The sequence below is a fragment of the Artibeus jamaicensis genome, unplaced genomic scaffold (assembly GCF_021234435.1).
Source record: "Artibeus jamaicensis isolate MK-2021 breed Jamaican fruit bat unplaced genomic scaffold, CSHL_Jam_final contig_760, whole genome shotgun sequence".
Lineage (NCBI taxonomy): Eukaryota > Metazoa > Chordata > Mammalia > Chiroptera > Phyllostomidae > Artibeus > Artibeus jamaicensis.
This window is the reverse complement of record NW_026521955.1, coordinates 694,510-710,174: the sequence shown is the minus strand read 5'-3', so window position 1 is coordinate 710,174 and position 15,665 is coordinate 694,510. Positions and strand designations below refer to the sequence as shown.

Below are 15,665 nucleotides of genomic sequence, written 5' to 3'. Positions count from 1 at the left end.
AGATGAAATTTTTTTCTAAGGTAAAACATTAAGTCAGTGTGAAACCTGTATATTTGGGGCCATGGGAGGCCTTTTTTTTCCCTTTTCCCTTAATTCTCTCCCAAAGACATGCTTATTGACTTTAGAGAGAGGGAAAGGAAAAGAAAGAAACATTGATTGGTTGCCTCTCATACCCACCTCAACTGGGGACCAAACCAGCAAGCTAGGCATGTACTCTGACCAGATTTATAGGACAGCTCCAGCTGAACCACACTGGCCAGGGCTCAAGAAGATGAAATTTGGACAGTGGGAGTACTGGATAGTCAGGAACCCATTCTTTGTTTTCATATTCTGCCTCTTCCACATCTCTTGTATTAGAGGGAAGGTAAAAACATTAGCCTACTGGATTGAAGAATTTGGGCTGAGTAGAAGACAGGAGCTAATGGGTTATATCAGTGATTTTCAAATGGTGTGCTGCAAGAATTTATAAGTGTGCAGTGCCTGACTTTTGGCAGGGGCAGTGACCTTTCTGCCCTTAGAATGATCCCACCCTACCCTCTAAAAAACAGCCACACAACAATAGCCATGTTGTTGTGAAGAATCAAATTTATACCTATTTTTGTCAGATCAGCAAAAAATATTTTTCGGTGTGCCACAGAATTTTAATAATTAATTCATGTGTGCCATGGGATGAAAAAGGTTGAAAATCACTGTACTGGAGGGGTAGTAGAACAGTAAGAAAGTTGCAGAAAGACAGGAAAACACACCAAAAAGTTTGGGCTTATGCCCGGTCCACTAAGGAGCCATAGAAGGATTTTAAACGAGGGAGTGATATGATTAGATTAGATTGTTAGATCTTTTTTTTTTTTTTTTTTTTTTTGTCTTATGGAGAGTGGATTGGGAAGAAGCAGTAGGGGTGAGAGGGGGACTGAAGACTCAGGGACCACCAGGGACCATTGTAATTAGACTGGCAATGGTGGTGGCACATAGAGTTCATGCCCCAAGATTGAAGTAAATGGAATAGAGTAGCAGTGGGTACCAGAGTTTCTATAGCTGCACCAGGAATGGGAGTAGAGATTCTTGCTTTGACTGATGGCTCCTATAAACTGGTATGTCCGATTCTAATTCCTACTAGTTTTATGGTAGACATGAGATGAGATCCCTACATGCAAAATCTTATATAATATTATGATTTTTACCTCTTTGGCTAATGTATAACCTTTTTTAGCTTTTGATTTTTTAATTTCTGTTCTATTGGGGCTTTAAGCATTATGCCTTTGGTAGAGGATATTGAATATCCTCTTAATACTAATTTTGTGAAATTTATATCTATAGGTTCTGAAAGTGCTTCTCCAGTTCACTCAGCTTTGGGATCCAGGTCACAAACACCTTCTCCTTCCACACTGAATATAGATCATATGGAACAGAAAGACCTACAGCTTGATGAGAAGCTTCACCACTCTGTTCTTCAGACTCCAGATGACCTAGGCAATTATTTGGAAATTAGATATTTGCCATTTCTTCTTTCAGGGCATTAGTGTCAAGAGTTCTTAAAATAAGGCATCTTAAATTTGATTATGTATTATATATATTTATTATGTAGTATTTTGTTATTGGACTTTTGTAAGTCTTTTGGAAATTTGTTACTATAATTTTTTTCTTGCTCTTAAAGAAAGATACTTATACTCTGATTTTTGTTATTTGTTATTTTACCATAGTTGATTATAGTTCTAGCATTAGTGATTATATTAATTTTGTGTTATACAGGGTCTGACAGAAGTAATGCCTGCTTGAGTGTGGTTGGTAGGGTAATAATATGGGTATAGTAATTTATAGTTTTAATTTGAACATTTCATCTAAAATGTTATATGGTGTGCTTGAGTGTGATATTATTATGTTAAAGAATTACATGCGTACAATTTTGTAATAAAAGAGGGGCGTTACTTGTGCCAGACCCTATATTATCATCGATACACTGCTATTCATTTCCTAAAGCAGGACATACATAATTTAGCATCATTATTCTTAATGTTGTGTTTGGAGAACCTGCTGGCTCACGGGAAAAAGTAGTAGAATTATCATTTGCTAATCAGGCTTCCAGTGAAACAGTTGAATAAATGAATTGTTTTTATTTTGATTCTACAAGTGTATAACTAAATTTAATTATAAAATAGGCCACCCAAATGAAGTATTTTATTTTCAATGACACTTTATTGATGATGCTATTACAATTGTCCCAGTTTTCCCCCACTTTGCACCCCTCTACCCAGTACCTCCAATTAAGGCAATACCCACATCTTTGTTCATGTCTGTGGTCACACGTAAGTTCTTTGGCTACTCCATTTCTTATGCTGTACTTTATATCCCCATGACTTCCGTAACTACCTATTTGTACTTCTTAATCCCGTCACCTCTTCACCCATCCCCCCAGATCCCCTCCCTATCTGACAACTGTCAAAATGCTCTCTGTATCCATAATTCTGTTTCTGATCTTATTTATTACTTTGTATTTTAAATTCAGTTATTGATAGATAGGTATTTATTACCATTTTATTGTTGCTAGTTTTCATCTTTAATAAGCCCCTTTAACATTTTATATAATAATGATTTGGTGATGATAAACTTATTTAGTTTTCTCTTGTTTAGGAAGCTCTTTATTTTTATTTTTAAGTAAATGTTAAAAAGTGACTAGGAAACCTTAAAAACTACAAATTGAAAAACAAATTATTTTTGCTAAGCCCTACATGATGTTAAGAAGTCATTTTGCAAATGTGCTAAAAACTTTGGTCAAGGATATAGTCGAGGAGATATTTACAATAAATAACACAAAAGGCGAGTTTCATTGGTAATGCAGTGGATTTGCTCTTTCACCAAAGGAAAAAATTTAAAGCCATATGACCATTTTTTTTTAAAGGTATTCAATGTGCTATTACCTTGGAATTACATAGCCTCAATTATCTGGTCATGGTCTTCTGACTTTTTCTTTCCTTCTTTGGCTTGCAATTTTTTGTTTTCTGTTTTCTTCCTGAGATTTGGGGGAAAAAATTGAACTTCTAGAAAAGTTGCAAGGCTAGTAAAATGAATACCCATAAATCCCTTAGGTAAATTCAGCAGTTAACATTTTGCCTCTTTATCCCTTAGTATCTGCATACATAGGCACCCCCACAAAAAAAAACCTGCCATCCTTTTTTAAATTTGGGGGCTTTGCTAAGTCATTTAAGAGTGAATTATAAATATCAAACACTTCAACAAAAATGTCTTAAGAATAAGTATACATTTATTACCTGCCTGACCACAGTATAATGTCCACATTTAAGATATTTAACACTGATACATCACTGTAATTTTAATTCATAATCAAATTCCCAATAATATCATTTAGAGCTACGTCACACCACCACCAGCCCAATCTGGAATTTAAAGAATCACACATTGTTGCTTGCTTTGTAATCATTTAAAATTTTGTCAGCTTTACTTTGAGAAGGATAAATTAGAGACAAAGCAGTTGATTTATCACTGTATTATGAAGGGTCTGTAGAGAGAGGAGATCTTAACAGTGATGGTTAAAACTGCAGGCTTTCTTTCATTTTATTTTAGTGGGTTTAGACCAGAAGCCTATTTTTTATTACTATGAAAGACTTCAGTAGCTTTTTAATAATACAGTCAATTATTATACACTTTACAAGCAAAGAGAAAAAAGGTAAACATTAAGAGTAAAGGATGTACAGATACTAACATAAATTGCCAGTACATTGAGAATTTATCTAACAGAAAAATTTTTGCTGATTCTCTGATGATTTTGCCTTCTTCACTATATACATTGACTAGAATAATAGGTTTTTATATATTATAGAATTGTACACCTGAACCCTATATAATTTCATTAACCAATGTCACCCTAATGTATTCAGTAAAATTTTAAAAAATTAATAGTAGTAGATTTTTTTAAGCTGGAGAAGACCTACGATGATACCCAGCTAAACCATCTGTTTTACAGATAAAAAAAGTGTAGCATTGGGGAGGTTTTTTAGTAACTTGTACATCACATAATTAGTGATAGAAATGACACTCGGATCCTAAGTTACCTGTATCTCTTACATATAATTTTGCTAATATTAATAACCAAAAATATAATTATGAACATCTTAGATTATTTTAACATTTTAGTTAAGTGTGTATTTTTCCTTCTCGTTTGGTAGCCTGGTTAATGCTAGTTGTAGCATAATTATGAAATACATTTCTTTGCAAATTTTGACTACAAAGAAACAGACTTATAAAGACTTCCTATAGGATTCTACCTTCAGCTTGAGATTTTGTATTAATTTGATGATATAACCTGAAGTAGTTATTAGATAGAGTATATAGTTGTAAATACAATCTTTATATCAAATGTAAACTTCTCCATCTGGTGTTTCATCATTTTGTCCTTAGGCAAATCTAGACAGAAACACTATTGAGTAAGTAATTATTGCCATAATAAGGAGTTACAAACCGATAATGTTTTCACCGTATCGAGAAAAAAATAACAGTAATGCATATTGTCATTTCTTTTATTCACTTTTGTAGATATTTAAGATTGCTAATTCAACTCTATTGTATTTTTGTGATTAACTCCCCAGAAAAATTACTGACACTTGTGTGTCTTTTTTAATAGAAATCAGTGAATTCCCGTCGGAATGCTGTAGTGTGATGGCAGGGGGCACTCTCACGGGATGGCACGCTGATGTCGCCACTGTGATGTGGCGAAGAATGCTGGGCATTTTGGGAGATGTCAATTCCATTACGGATCCTGAAATACACGCCCAAGTTTTTGATTACCTCTGTGAACTTTGGCAGAATTTAGCTAAGGTGAGAAAGAAAAGGTATTAGGGGAGAAGGAAAGTGAAATAAAGTATTAAGAAGTAGAAGCCTTAAATAACATAGTTACAACACCCCCCCCACTCCCTTACTATAAATTGGTGCTACCATAATGAACTCTCACTTAACCATGATTCAATATGTAGTTAATGGTAGATACTGGGCTTAATCTCGAGTTTAAATAAAACAAATTGGAAGAGAACACTTTTAATAGGCCTGTTGCATTTTATTTTAAAATGACAGATAAGAGATAACCTTGGCATTTCAACTGATAACCTGACCTCCCCTTCTCCACCAATACTGATTCCTCCACTGAGAATTCTTACACCTTGGCTTTTCAAGGTAAGCTTGATATATAAAATATCAATGTAAACAGTTCATTTAGCATATAAGTGTGTGGTCAGTCTTAAACATTTGACAGATATTAGAGCTCTTGTATAGTCTTCTAGAAGGCACTTAGTTTTTAGTCATTTATGGTTAATACAGTGCAGGGAGTAGGCGTAATAAAATTATTATACGGGATACATCATTTTTATAGAAAATCATGTATTTCATTATATTTAATGAAATACTAACTCTGCATCTATGTCACAATATGTATGTACTTTTAAAGATGTGATTCTTTCAAATGTCGTTTGATAATGTTTGCATTTTCCTAAGCGAAACTGGTTATTCATACCTACACTATATCATTTTTTTTACATTTTTAAAAAGATTTTATTTATTTTTAGACAGAGGGGAAGAGAAGGAGAAAGAGAGGCAGAGAAACATCAGTGTGTGGTTGCACTCATGCATCCCCTACTGAGAACCTGGCCTGCAAACCAGGAATGTGCCCTGACTGGAAATTAAACTGGTGACCCTTTGGTTCACAAACTGGCAACTCAATCCTCTGAGCCACACCAACCAGGGCCTACACTATATCATTTTACTGGTAATAGTTTAGGTAGTTCAGTAAAGAAATTGGGACAACATAGAAATAAATGAAAATAAATGTATTGCTTGATATATTCAAATGTTTAAGTATTTAACAAATAGTATTTGTTTTTGAGTATTAAAACCATTATCTTCTCTAATTGTAGGCAACCATGTTGACTGATAAATATAAGCAAGGTAAATTACATGCTTACAAACTTATTTGCAATACAATGAAGAGAAGACAAGATGTTTCTCCAAATAGAGATTTTCTGACACATTTCTATAATATAATGCATTGTGGATTACTTCACATTGATCAGGTAAACATATACACTTTCTACATACGAGTTGCTTTATATGTTTATCTTTGATTCTCCATTCTGTTTAACTATTGACATTTTAGGTTTAGAATTAAAATTTTTTCCTTAGGTAATGGTTTATTTACACCTTCCATTTTATAACCTCATTTTTTTTTAATGTAGGTGAAAAAAGAAGCTATTGTAGTTAAGGGACTGACTTGATTATTAAATGCATCGTTCCTCTAATGTTAGTTAGAGTGAACTAGTTCACTTTTTGAAGAGATAAAAGCATCATTTGTTTACATTGACAACATCTTAGGCATCTTGTGATTGTTCTTGATAATTGGCACTTGAGGCTTATGGATTAGCTCATCTAGTCATGCAGCGGTCAGCAGTGTTTTTCCACTCCAAGAGTCAACACATCACATTTTCTTACTACCATAAATTGTATGAGCATAATGACAGTTATAATGACTTGGCATTTGTATCAATCACAGTCATTACAATATACAGTTGTAATCATGACTCTAGAACACTACTTCAGGGGTCTTGATCCTGGCCATAAAATAAATATTGTGGGAGGTTTCAAGTCAACATAATGTAAACAGTTTGTCAAATGTGGTTAAATTTCACTTTCAGTTCATTTTTAAAGAGCATTAAATTTATATCAAAAGATAATTATATCACTTTCTAAAAAATGGAAAAACTTTTTTACATTAATTAGAAATAAGTACAATGTTCTACCTTATAAACATGTCTCAGATAAATAGCACTCTTAATTACTAGAAAAAGAGAGCTTTTGTTTAAGATAAATCAGATTGAGTAATACATCCTAACAGACTGCATTCTCATGGTAAATTTCAAAAGCAAGTAGATGAATAACCAGGTTAAGAATATTCCCTCAAAAATGTCTACACCTAGATTTCTGATGCTAGCTATCCATCATCAAAGGAATTTACTGTATCTGAAAAAGAGGATCTCTTCAAGTGCCATGTAATAGGTATATAACTTCAGAGATCAGATTTATCACATGGAAGCAATGAACAGCAGGAGCAGCAACTCTGCAGTTTAGTTTTAGCTGAAGTAAAGAGGCTCCTAACTTTCTCTTGTGAAAAAAAGTGCTGTATTGACGTCAGTTAAATAAATGTGTTTTATGTTTGCTTTGACAGAATACAATTCTAAGCATGGATTATTTGGAGAAATTAAAATTAGTGTTCGTAATTAGTCAGCCAATGTTTAGTAATTACCTGTTTTAGTATTTTATGTGATATCTATTTTTAAGGGTATTGATTACCTGATACTCAAGATTACATTTGTGATATTTTTTTCCCACTTCTTTCCTTATTCCTAAGGATATTGTCAATACAATCATCAAGCACTGTTCACCTCAATTTTTTTCACTTGGTTTGCCTGGTGCCACAATGCTTATTATGGATTTTATTGTAGCAGCTGGCAGAGTGGCTTCTTCGGCTTTTCTCAATGTAAGTTTTTATTTCCTGTCCTTCATAATATAACAGTCTCAATTAACCAGGACTCAACTAACAAAGCAACAAAGGCAAAGCTATTCTTAACAAAAAATGTAGCAATCTGATGTTTGGGAAGTTTCACAGTTTAATTGGAATTGATTGCTACTCCCACATTAAGAAAAAATAAGTAAGAAACTTTGAAGTATAAGGAAGTACTAAAATTAGTTGATGAATTGATCCAGGAGCTATAAAAATGAACTAAATCTGCCTAACAAAACAGAAGTTTTAGTTGAGGAAATCTAAGGAAACAGAAGGAGAGAAGAAAGGAAAGAAAGGGCAATGAGCTGTAAGGGGGGCGAGAAAGAAACAGAGGTGGGGTAACCCAGAAATATGCTCTAGGAGCACACTCTAAACACAAGCAGTATGTGAGGATTGTTCATGCAGCTGAGGAGCTTTTCTTTAAATTTTATTTGTTGTTCAAGGACAGTTTTCTGCCTTTTACCCCTGTGGAGCTTTGAGACAGTGTCAGGTAACAGTACAGTTGGAACATGTTCATTTTAAGTTGCAGAGGCAAACTAAAGAGAAAAGCAGTGACTGTATTTATAGTGCTGAAGAGATTAGATTTCATCCTAAGGAAGCAGTGAGTGGATAACCAGTGAAGGATTTTAAGAAAGGAGTGACATGATCAAATTTACATTTTAGAAAGATCACTCTGGATCAAAGTATAAATAAGAAACAATTAACCGAAAGCCTACTAGAAAATTCTAAGAGTTTTGGGGAAAGAAAAATCAGTAATGCTTGACTAGCACTTTATAACTTGCAAAAGTTATAAACTGCAAAAGACTAAAAGTGAATGAGTAGGAGTTCTGGGGCATAGTGGGCTGTCTTTTAGACATCCATGAAGAGATGTCAGGAGGGCCATTACATGTATTACTCAGAAGGTCAAATGAGATATTAGCACTGAAAATGTAAAGCTAGGAAACAATACTTTTCAGATGGTATCGAAAGCCATGAAACTATACAATCACCTAGAGGAAATCAAATAAAAGAAGAATTTGTATGTAGAGCTAGTTATTAATCCCATTTCTCAAATTCCCTGAGAACAGTGATCATGTCGTACCCATCTTGCATCTCCAGGGCTTAGCCCAGTATCACACTTGTAGGTATTTATTATTTGAATATGTTAGTATTTATTCAGCACAGTATATGTTAAATATGGTGCTAAGCCCTTTTACTGTTATTAAAGTTTTGTTTCCCCTTGGGTACATAGTGTTCCATGAGTGGAATACAGAAGGATATAGAATAAATGAGATAAAACTGTGTTCAAGTAGTGTATACACTGCTGCCGGGAAGATAGGAAAGTATATTAACAACAATAGAATATGAATAACAAATAGGTACCAATAGGACGAGTTTAGTATAGTGGATAAAAGCATGGAGTCTAGAGTTAGTCTGCCTAGATTCAGATTCCAGCTCTGCCACTTAGCTGTGAGACCTTGTACAAGTTACTACTTAATTTCTCTGTCTCAGTTTCTTCAACTATAAAATGGAGATAACCTTCCTCATGGAGTTACTTTATAAGGATTAAAGTAATTAATGTTTGTAACATGGTTGGGACATTATATGACACATTGTGCAATATGAGAATCTGTTAAGTAAAATAAAATTATATAGTAATTCAGACAAAAGAGAGATCTCATTTGGTTTGGGATATTGGGGACTTTTCATGCGAAAGATATTTGAATATGTCCTTGAAAAATTAGTAGTATTTTTGTATGTGAGGATGGAGATGAAGGATGGTATTCCAGGCCAATGGAAAGAGGCATGAGTAGGTTATGTTCAAGGAACAACAAATAATTGTTTAGAAGCTAGTTAACCTAACTAGAGAGTAGAAGACAAGGAAAAAAAAAAAAAGCTGAAAGATATTTTAGATCCCAGCTACCCAAAACATGGTCTGCACACCAGCAACATTTGTCATGATCTGGGCACTTGTTAGAGATGCAGAATCTCAGACCCCGTCCCAGATGTACTGAAATAGAATACGCATTTTAACTATAGTCCAAATGGCTAATGTGGACATTAAAGATTAAGAAGCATTGCTTTAGACCGCTGCAGCCTGGGAGGTTTTGAATGCTATAATTTGGATTATAATTTTTATATTAAATGAACAGTTAAATTTTTTAAAGTAGAGAGAGAGAGGTGGTTGTATCTGTGCTTTTAGAATATTAAGTAACTAACTGTATTAATCTAGTAGTACATTAAATGGAAGACCAACTAAAGATGGTAAATAAGTAACAAGGCAATATATTATAGTATCAGTGTACACAGATTATCAAATCTCTTGGATACAGGCAAACAGTTTCTACAGTTTAGCAGAGACCAATCCATAAACCATTGCCATTTTTTTATCAGTTTACTATGAAAACTATTACTGTTCAGTGGGCCAGTTATTCCAGATGACTAGTCAGCATATTTCCTGCATCCTTTCTTAAGGTTCTACAAGAGAATTAAACCCTCATGTCCCTAGGCATCTATTTTATGTGACTACACTTCCCTCCTGCACAGCTATAGAAGACTACTTATGTAGCATCCTTGGGAAAATTTAGAAAATAGTTATCCTAGTTCATATGAGGAATACCTGTTGAGGAAGACAGCACAGGAAATTAAATTAATCAGGTTGTTTGCAGGAATCAAATCTGATACCCACATTTACACTATAAGGTTAAGGACAGTCTTCTTCTGGATGATGTTTCAGGTACACAGTGTACATCTTGCCTCTTGGAATTCTGGTTAAGATTCCATACATATCATCTTTTTGTTAGTTATCACTGTCCCATCTCATACCAGGCATATTATAAAATAATTCATTAGTTTTTGCTTTTTTTAATTACAATCACATTTCAGGTCTGCCCCCATTATATCTATATATCTGAACATTTCCAGTTACCTTATCCACCTTTCAAGAAGAACCCTTATGTAATCTTTCATTAAATAATGATTTTTTGATCAGTTTCTTTTTTATAGGGTAACTTACTTTAAATTAGGATGGTGACCACCAGCTTACCCTGCCCATTTCTGCTGCTGCCTTGTATCTATAAATATAGATTTTTTTAATACAGAAATGAGTTGTTTGTTGGGAATCATTATAAAGTACTACTCCATTGCCTCCATTATAGCGCTTATTTTTTTAAATATTTATTTATTTATTTATGTTTAGAGGGGAAGGAGAGAGGGAGAGAAACATCAATGTATGGTTGCCTCTAGTGCATCCCCTGCTGGGAACTGGCCTGCAGGGAACTGGCTTGCAACCCAGGCATGTGCCCTGACTGGGAATTGAACCGCAATCCTCTGGTTTGCAGACCTGCGCTCAATCCACTGAGCTACACCGGCCAGGGCACAGCGCTTATTAACATAAGGAAATCCTGGTGAAGATAGGTTCTTGCTTTATGTAAATAGAAGTGTTATATTTCTGATGTATTGTTTTAGCATTTTTATTAGGTATTATTAAGTATACAAATCAATTTGTAGTTACTTTAGTAAATATAGCACTATAATTGGTTGATGTCAGTGTTTGGTAGGCATGTAAAAAGTCAGAAGAAAAAGAAATATTCAATGCTAATACTTTAGGAATGGCTTAATACAGCTAAGGAAAAAATCCTTCATCTGCGGACTGGACATAAAATTCTAAGTTTGCTTTTAGTAAGTAATACAGGCAATACTTTTCCTAATGTGCATAATATAAAAGCCATTTAGAATAATTTCTTGAAATTATAATTAACATTTTCATCCTTAGTTATTTTACTAGTTCTTAGATGGTCACAAATATAATCTAATGAATTGAGTCATATGCTCATTTCAACAGTGTTACTATTTATTAACCAATGTCACCCCAATAAATTTAATTAAAAAATTTTAAAGAACAATGTTATATGAATTGCCTTTAAAACAAAAGTATTTATATTTTTCCTCAAAGTTAGTGTAATTTTATGTTGTTAGCTAACCTGTCTTTTTATATTTACATATTTTTAGTTTTGTTAACTGTGGCTAATTTCTGCTTGTTAGTTGCTCTTAAGTTTTGCTATTTGTTGCATTTATTGAGAATAAATAAAAGTAAATAGTTCATGGAAAATGTAGGTAAAACCTGAATCTTTTTGTGTTTTCCATTCTTTTTGAATTTTGTCCTATTCTCTCACTTCTCTATGTAATATGGTTCAGTGATAAAGTAATTTGGGGAGTAGTTTAATAACATAAACACATCTTAAATCTGGATATATAGGCACCAAGAGTGGAAGCACAAGTTCTTCTGGGATCTTTGGTTTGCTTCCCAAACTTATATTGTGAATTACCTGCTCTCCATCCCAATATTCCTGATATTGCTGTGTCTCAGTTTACAGATGTTAAGGTAAGAAACCAATACTTTTAAAATACTAACTTTTAGTATTTAAATGATAGTATAATCATAATGTATATTCAATAAAGTCTCTATTCTTTCCTTTCTTAGAAATCCACACAGTTTTTAAATATTAACCGGCCATACTCTGACACAAACTTTGGAATGTCCATTAGGAGCATAGCCTTTTTTTGTGTTCTTAACTGCTTTGGACACATTTTCTTATTATTGAACCTACTCACATACCAGTTCTCTTAGGATTTATTCACTCATTCATTGGCTAGTTATTGAAACATTCTATGTGTCAAATGCTATGCTCTTAATGCAAGGCTTGTTAGATTGAAATGGCACTAAATCTGCATATTGCCTCTCACCCTTTCTGAATTTCCCAATGTGCGGAAACAAAATCATCTGTTATACTGTAGGAATTGGGGTTTGGGCTCCCATTGTACCAGAGGTGTTAACAGACTTGAGCAGATATGGTGCAAAATTAAACTGTGACTGTATAATTGCTGGTGGAACTTACCACAGATATTAAACCTTAAAAATAAAGATAATGGTATTTGATTAGAAGCAGATAGGCTCCTAATCGCCTATAAGCCTTTTGTAAAGTTTAAAGTAAAACATCAGTGAAAGGTTGTTTTGGGCTGCTATAACAAAATATTATAGATTGGGTAGCTTATAAAAATGACAAAAATTTATTTCTCACATTTCTGGAGGCTAAGAATTTTGAGGTTGAGGGTTTAGTGTAATTGCATTCAGGTGAGGGTCCTCTTCCTGATTCATCCAGGGCCTTCTCCCTGTCTCCTCACAAAGTGACAGGAGCCACCATGCTCTGTTGTGGGTCTCTTTTGTAAGACCATTAATCTGATTTGTAAAGGTTCCACCCTCATGACCTGTGCACCTCTGGGACTAGGATTTCAACATGTGAATTTGCCAGGGGACGGGGGATGGCATTCAGATTGTGGCATTGTTTTATTTTTCTAGTTCATTTTATGAGTAATATTTAAAAGTATGCATGTAAGAACACTTTTATTTCACTACAGTATTTCTATCACCTGGCATAGTAGTCAATTGCTATTTGTTGAATTAATGAGTGAACTCTTACTCATTGCTTCTACATCCCCTTTATTTTAGGAACTTATAATCAAAACTGTATTAAGCTCAGCAAGAGATGAGCCCTCCGGCCCTGCACGGTAGGTCAGATATTCTTAGGACTTGTCGTAACTATTAGGAACCTTATTTTAGACGTTGGTTGAATTATTTAGCTGTCCACATTGTTGCAGATACACAAAAGCAATTCTGAATTATAAATTTAAATTATTTGGATGATTAATTACTTCTTTCATTATTTAAATATAACTCACTAAAAAAATACTAGTCACCCTTTCAGTATCTTTACCCTCTGTATTGGAAATAACTTCTTTTTTCTTTCTTTAGAGTTTTTTAAAAATATATTTTATTGATTATGCTATTACAGTTGTCCCATATCCCCCCCTTTATTCCCCTCTACCCTGCACCTCACCCATCCACATTCCTTCCTCTCAGTTCATGTCCCTGGGTCATATGTGTAAGTTCTTTGGCTTTTCTACTTTCTATACTATTCTTAACCTCCTCCTGTCTATTTTGTACCAGTCATTTATGCTTCTTATTCCCTGTACCTTTTCCCCCAATCTTCCCTCTCCCCCTCCCCACCAATAACCCTCCATGGGATCTACATTTCTGTGATTCTGTTCCTATTCTAGTTGTTTGCTTAGTTTGTTTTTGTTTTTAGGTTCAGTTATTGATAGTTAAGAGTTTGTTGTCATTTTACTGTTCATAGTTTTTATCTTCTTTTTCTTAGATAAGTACCTCTAACATTTCATATAATAAGGGCTAGGTGATGATAAACTCCTTTAACTTTATCTGGGAAGCACTTTATCAGCCCTTCCATTCTAAAGGAAAGCTTTGCTGGATAGAATAATCTTGGATGTAGGTTCTTGCCTTACATGACTTGGAATATTTCTTTTCAGCCCCTTCTTGCTGTAAGGTTCCTTTTAAGAAATCAGTCTTATGGGCACTCCTTTGTAGGTAACTATCTCCTTATCTTTGCTGCTTCTAGGATTCTCTCCTTATCTTTAACTTTGGGTAATGTAATTCTGATGTGCCTTTGATGTATGCTTCCTTGGGTCCAACTACTTTGGGACTCTGGGCTTCCTAGACTTCCTCGAAGTCTATTTTCTTTGCCAGATTTGGGGCATCCTCCTTATTTTTTCAAATAAGTTTTCAATTTCTTGCTCTTCCTCTTCTCCTTCTGGCACCCCTTAAGATCTGGATGTTGGAATGTTAAAATTGTTCTGGAGGTTCCTAAGCCTGTCCTCATTTTTTTGAATTCTTGTTTCTTCATTCTGTTCCGGTTGAATGTTTATTTCTTCCTTCTGCTCCAAATTGTTGATTTGAATTCCAGTTTCTTTCTCTTCACTGTTGTTTTCTTATATATTTTTCTTTATTTCACTTTGCATAGCCTTTGCTTTTTCTTCTATTTTCCGACCATACTCACTATTTCTACGAGCATCCTGATTACCAGTGTTTTAAACTATGCATCTCATAGGTTGGCTCAGTCATCGTCACTTAGTTCTGTTTTTGAAGCTTTGATTTGTACTTTCATTAGGGCCATATTTTTTTTTGTCTTATCACAGCTGATACATTGCAAGGGGCGTAGTCTTAGGTATTTGCCAGGGTGGGGCAACCCCGGTATGGCACTGTATGTGGTGTAGATGTCCAAGAGGGAACAATGCCCATTGCTCAGCTCTCGGTGGCTTTCAGTCACTTCCCCAGCTCTTCTGGTGCTGATTCCCATGTGGGTGGGTTAGTGTACATTCTCAGACCCTGTGGGTCTATCCAGTGAACTCTCCTTGAGGATGAGTTTCTCTTGCCATTGCAACTCCCACAGGTTTTTTCCACCAGAGATTTTGAGGCTTTTTTTTCCTGTTCTGCAACCCTGGGTTGTGCAGTATGTCTCACTCTCCAGTTGTTTCTCCTGGTTTATCTGCATGGAAATGTGGGCCTTCCTTGTCTGCCTCAGCCTCGCCTGCCCTGTCCTCCAGCCATCACCTTGCTGTGTGTCCTCTCCCTACGCCAGCTGCCCGTCTCCACCCCTCCTACTAGTCTAGATGAATGTTTCTTCTTTAACTCCTTGGTTGTCAGACTTCCATACAGTTTGATTTTCTGGATGTTCTGTTTATTTTTTGTTTTTAAATTTGTTGTCCTTCTTTTGGTTGTTCAAGGAGGCAAAGTGTTTCTACCTACTCCTCTATCTTGGCCAGAAATCCAAATACCCTTCTTTAGAGTTTTTTTTTTTGAAAGATTTTTCTACATTTATTTTTAGAGATAGGGAAAAGTACAGGGGTAGAAACATCAATCTATTCCCTCTTGCATGCTCCCCATCTGGGGGCCTGGCCTACAACCCAGGCATGTGCCTTGACTGGGAATTGAACCAGAGACTTTCCTTTCAAATTATATTTGTCACTATTTCTAATGCAATACCTTTAAATGTAGTAGTAGTTACCCAATGAATGTTTGTAAAAATGAATTAAAATAAAACATTGTTATTGTAAAAAGTAATATATTTAAGAATGTAAGTATATGTTGATACTAACACATATTTGATCAGGATGTTTTAAAAAATATATAAATAAGTTTTCAGAATGTTTTCCTTTTCAAATGTCTTATTAAGAAGCAAAAACTTGGCATTTTATATCTTACTAAACCTTTCCAAAA

The 15,665-nt window shown here is 34.5% G+C and overlaps 1 protein-coding gene across 7 annotated transcripts in view; it reads left to right on the top strand.

The window, feature by feature from the left end:
• RALGAPA1 (Ral GTPase activating protein catalytic subunit alpha 1) overlaps positions 1 to 15,665 on the top strand; it is a 272,343-nt gene that overhangs the window by 133,160 nt on the left and 123,518 nt on the right. For all 7 annotated transcript variants that reach the window (XM_053672519.1, XM_037163988.2, XM_053672518.1 and 4 more), the window contains 7 exons: positions 1,315 to 1,467; positions 4,634 to 4,827; positions 5,080 to 5,178; positions 5,916 to 6,071; positions 7,403 to 7,531; positions 11,793 to 11,918; positions 13,044 to 13,102. In XM_053672519.1, the coding sequence (XP_053528494.1) occupies positions 1,315 to 1,467; positions 4,634 to 4,827; positions 5,080 to 5,178; positions 5,916 to 6,071; positions 7,403 to 7,531; positions 11,793 to 11,918; positions 13,044 to 13,102 (916 nt within the window). The remainder of the gene's footprint in view (positions 1 to 1,314; positions 1,468 to 4,633; positions 4,828 to 5,079; positions 5,179 to 5,915; positions 6,072 to 7,402; positions 7,532 to 11,792; positions 11,919 to 13,043; positions 13,103 to 15,665) is intronic.